Source organism: Phyllobates terribilis, unplaced genomic scaffold (assembly GCF_046119375.1).
Source record: "Phyllobates terribilis strain yellow unplaced genomic scaffold, ASM4611937v1 Scaffold_4828__1_contigs__length_56786, whole genome shotgun sequence".
Lineage (NCBI taxonomy): Eukaryota > Metazoa > Chordata > Amphibia > Anura > Dendrobatidae > Phyllobates > Phyllobates terribilis.
In genome coordinates, this window is record NW_027367577.1 from 9,118 (window position 1) to 13,539 (window position 4,422).

The 4,422-nt window shown below is 34.9% G+C and overlaps 1 protein-coding gene across 1 annotated transcript; it reads right to left on the minus strand.

Annotated features, from left to right (window-relative positions):
* Positions 1-1,731: 1,731 nt before the first annotated feature.
* LOC141249601 (uncharacterized) lies at positions 1,732-4,004 on the minus strand. Its single transcript, XM_073669704.1, has 4 exons — positions 3,930-4,004; positions 3,440-3,853; positions 3,289-3,375; positions 1,732-2,364 (listed from the first exon to the last, which is right to left on the minus strand). Exons 1-4 carry the CDS (start codon positions 4,002-4,004, stop codon positions 1,732-1,734), a joined length of 1,209 nt encoding a protein of 402 aa, XP_073525805.1.
* Between the last annotated feature and the right edge of the window lie 418 nt (positions 4,005-4,422).

Sequence of the window (4,422 nt, forward strand, 5' to 3'; positions counted from 1 at the left end):
CCAAACAAATAACATAGACTAATATAACAATAACATAATTAATAACATCAAGAATATTAATATGGTGAATTAATATAAAAGCAGAAATATATGAAGGCATTCTTAAATTATAGAGATTGTAACCCTAAGTAATTTGAAAAAAATAAAATTACTTGCTTGTTAAATTTGCTCTCTGTAATGAAGTGAAGAAGAGAATGAAATTTAGTCTCTTTAAAGTGTGGAGAATTGTTGTATAGGCTGACTGAAATTTGCTCTCTGTAAATTGAAAGTGAAGAAGAGAATGAAATGAAGTATAAGAAGGAAGATGAATTTATACAGGTAAGAACTAAGAAGCCAACGTTCACAGCAATAAATTTTGCAACTTTCACCAAACGGCGTCTCTCATGCGGTTATCCAGAAAACGCGTTGCAGGTTGCAGGGAACGTTACTATATTTACTTTTCTAGGTGAAAGTTGCGAAATTTATTGTTGTGAATGTTGGCTTCTTAGTTCTTACCTCTATAAATTCATCAGCGTCTTATGTACAAGAGACGTTGTTCTAAACAGCGTCTCTTGCACTGCCCAATTCAAAAACATGCAACTAATTTAAGCCCTCCACACGTTATTAGCAAACCAACAAAACATTGAATGACGCTTCAGATTTAAACCCATCCAACCTATAAAACATTTATTTCATTCAACTAATAAGAGAAATTTTTTTATTAGTTCAGATTTAATACATAACTTTAAACAAAATAAATTATAAAATTACTTTATTCCAATTTCTTACTAAATTATAAATTATTATTAGGATTATAAGTAGAAAAACATAATAGTACAATTTTTTATTCTAGATAAATTAATCTAATTATACTTTTTCTATATTCTAATAATAAGAATAATATAATTGCAAATCAAATATTTCATATCTAATACATGAAAATTATTATATACATGTCTAAATATTTAAAATTTATTTAATATAAAATTAAAATATTAAAATTATATAAATTATAATGTACATGTTTAGTCATCATTTAGCAAAATTTGCAATTTGCAATGTAGAAGATTTTATATGTTTCATAATTTCATAATTTATAATTATGTTAATATATAAATTTTATATTTATCATCACCATTTTTCATAATTTCTAATTTACAATGTAGAAGGTTGGCTTATTAATGTACATACACAGTCATAAAAAATAATACACGTAAGAATTAACTCTCTTTTTTTAAGACGCCGTTCGAAACGGCGTCTCACACATAATTTTTTTTTATGTAAATCAGTGTATGAGACGCCGTTTGGAACAGCGTCTCATACACAACCTGCCCGACCCTCATAAGAATCGTCGTTTGAAACGGCGGCTCTCCCACGTCTCTCCCAAAATATTAACATTTTGATAATATATTCAGGGAGTCCTTAGATTAGGAAATAGTTTGAAAAAATTGAACATGAATTTTTTTCTCAGTATTGTGATAACAAAAATGTCCAAATAATGTAAGAAGATGTTCATTCTTCAATATATAATTGATGGTGCCACATATTACGATAAGGGAGTTGAACCAATCATGTAAGATGTCCGAAACAAACTTAGGTTCCATTATGTCTAATTTCAATATAATTATATAAATGGCGTCGAAGTGACATGCTATTTTTACATAGAATTAGCAACCTGTATGATATAGCTGCATACGCACGTTCTTATCCTATCATATAGTAATATATAGAAATAGAATGCTTTACGCTACGTCAAGGGGCATTAAGCTTGGCCAATGAAACGGTAAACATGAAGAGCTTGGTCATGTCGTGGGTGAGGCAGTTCCGAACGACCTCCTCGTACCTACGAAAGAGCTCATCGACACAGAACCCATCCCCAAAGTGGGTGAGGAGGAGCGACTCAGTCCCGGACCTCATGCTAGTGACCATGTAACGGATCCTGCGGTCCAAGGTGACATCATCCCCGATGTCATCCCAATTGTCGACTTCATAGGAGGTGAAGTCGGTGATGGCGAAGGACCCTTCCTTTCTGATCTCGTCCTGTATCTCCCCCTTGGACGGCGCGTATAACGGGCGGTTGAACGTGTCCATCTTCTCTTGCTGGATCAACCCCTGATTAACCATTTGGGTGAGGGCTATATCGAGGAGATGCCAAGTGGCGGAGAAGGAGTGCTCGTGGTGAGGAGGGATGTGGTCGGGCCTGCCGTGGAGGGTGAAGACCATTGACCCGCCTGTCACCAGCTCCACCGCGCGTGACTTCAGGAACGTTGAGAAGTCGCTCTTGAACTGGTCGCTGTACGCCATGCGTATGCTCTCTAAGCTCTTACCTTTGCTCCTCTCGATTCCCCGAGGCACCTGCACTTTCATATCATCACCCTTACTGTGCTTTCATTGATTAATAACTGACTTGTTGATGCACATATTTACAGATTCAGTGCACTTACTTACACACTACGATCATATTAAAATATTAAAATGCCATAAAAGGAACGTGTAACGTGGTAAAAGGAGTATATAAGTTGTCAATTGATATTTCATTTTTAGTTCTACTAGTAGTGGCAAATTGAAAATGCTCCATCGTCCTATATATCCAATTCGGGAAACAATAGTAGCATGTGTGAAACTTATTAGTAGTGTGCTTCTAAATTTAGTCGCAACACTTGCTTGACCAACAAATTAAAACAAACCCACTTATCCAAGTAATATTCCCTACACGTAAAGTCCTTTAATCAATATAAACCCATCGAATACAACCGCTGCACCATACGTGATTTCTTTGACTGTATCCTTTCTTAAAAATACTATAATTTTATATCGGCACATATATATTATCTGGGCGGTTTTTTTAAGGAAATTATAATATATTTATATTAAATCAAGTTTCACAGGAGATAAAAAAAATTCAAAAAAAGTTAACATTATACACCTAACAAAAGAACAAGCTTCGCACCATATTATAAGTAACCGTGTTTAGAGCACGATGCACAAAGAAAAAGGAAAAAACATGATTTTTTGTAAAAAAAAAGTTTATGATATTAAAAATTCCCTACTTAATTTGATAAGTTCTAAATATAATATTTAAATAATTTGAGTTTAAATCTCATATTGACCCAAACCTCTTAATTTTTTAGTAGTTAACTTTTTATGAGTAGATATCATTATGATTTGCTAGATGATTATTTTTTATTGTAATAAATATTAAATATTAAATAAGTAATAAACTAATAAATTTTATCTATATTATATTATATTAATAAAAAAGTCTTATAACATCCTTTGAAAATTCCTGTATCGTTGTATATTACTAACGTGTAGGCAAGTATATGTGAGTATATGATTGTTCCTTGGAGAAACATTTTGTGTTTTTATTCCGTTCAAATAATTCTCCAAAATGACCTAAAAAATATATTTGTAAAAGAAAGGGAAAAAAATTGATAATCGAACTTGGTACTTTACATACCTGAGAGAGCCAATGGAGGCAAGATGAAGAATGGACAAAATGCAGAGTATTGGCGGGAAAGAGGCGGCCGTAAAACGAACCGGGTACGGCGCTGACAAAGCAAGACCCGAACCCGGGACCGAGTTCTTCCCTGAGGCGCTGCCGGAATCCCGGCAAAGTAGTCCTAAATATGGCGTTGAAGTCGTTTCCGGGGAGGTCGTTCAGCAGCACCTGGTACTCCGGCGACCACTGGCCTGATTCCCTGTCGACGGTGGAGATGAGCTCTTGCGCCACCAGAAGCGCATTTGGACCGGTCGAGCATCCTAACTCCGCTATCACCACCGCCTTGCCGTCTTCCAACGGGAATACGCCGTCGCTGTAAAGCCTCTGAACTGCAGCTTCCTTAACCGACTTTGTCATCCTTATTAGCTTCCTCTGTCGTCAATATCATTAATATCCTATCCCATCAGATTAATTCAATTCAGCTACATATAGATTATTAAATAATTACCTGAATCACTGAATTTTCAGCATAACTACTCTCTCCATCGCCTCCATTCATGTGGAGAATTTCAACTAATTCCATCTCCAGAGTATGAAACTAATTCTCTGTTTCGCTGGCTAGTTCGAATCACGCTAATCTCTCTGTTTGTGATGTCTCTTTTTTCTTCGGCTTGATGTTGATCCACGGCCGAATCTATTTATAGACTGAATGATGAATTCACAATTAATTTCAACCTGCCCATGTGGTACCAAATCCTATCTTACAAATGTGTATCACTTACGCAACTATTTTAGATTTGGGAAAATGAGTCACAGTTACTAAAAACGGAAGGTATATAAATACCTAATTCAATCCTAAAGGAGGGAGAGGAATCCGTTCATGATTCATATTCCTCTTCATCTTCTTCTCATTTACAATGAACTTGGTCATTATCTTACTTCTTAAATTATTGATTGGATTACTAAGGTTTGAATTAACTTGTAGAAGATACATCAGTAAT

Excerpts from the sequence above, each read along its gene's own strand:
- LOC141249601 (XM_073669704.1), bottom strand. The coding sequence starts at position 4,004 with ATGGAATTAGTTGAAATTCTCCACATGAATGGAGGCGATGGAGAGAGT. Across the intron at positions 3,854-3,929 it reads CTGAAAATTCAGTGATTCAG|AGGAAGCTAATAAGGATGAC; the intron begins GTAATTATTTAA and ends TATTGACGACAG. Across the intron at positions 3,376-3,439 it reads GCCTCCATTGGCTCTCTCAG|GTCATTTTGGAGAATTATTT; the intron begins GTATGTAAAGTA and ends TATATTTTTTAG.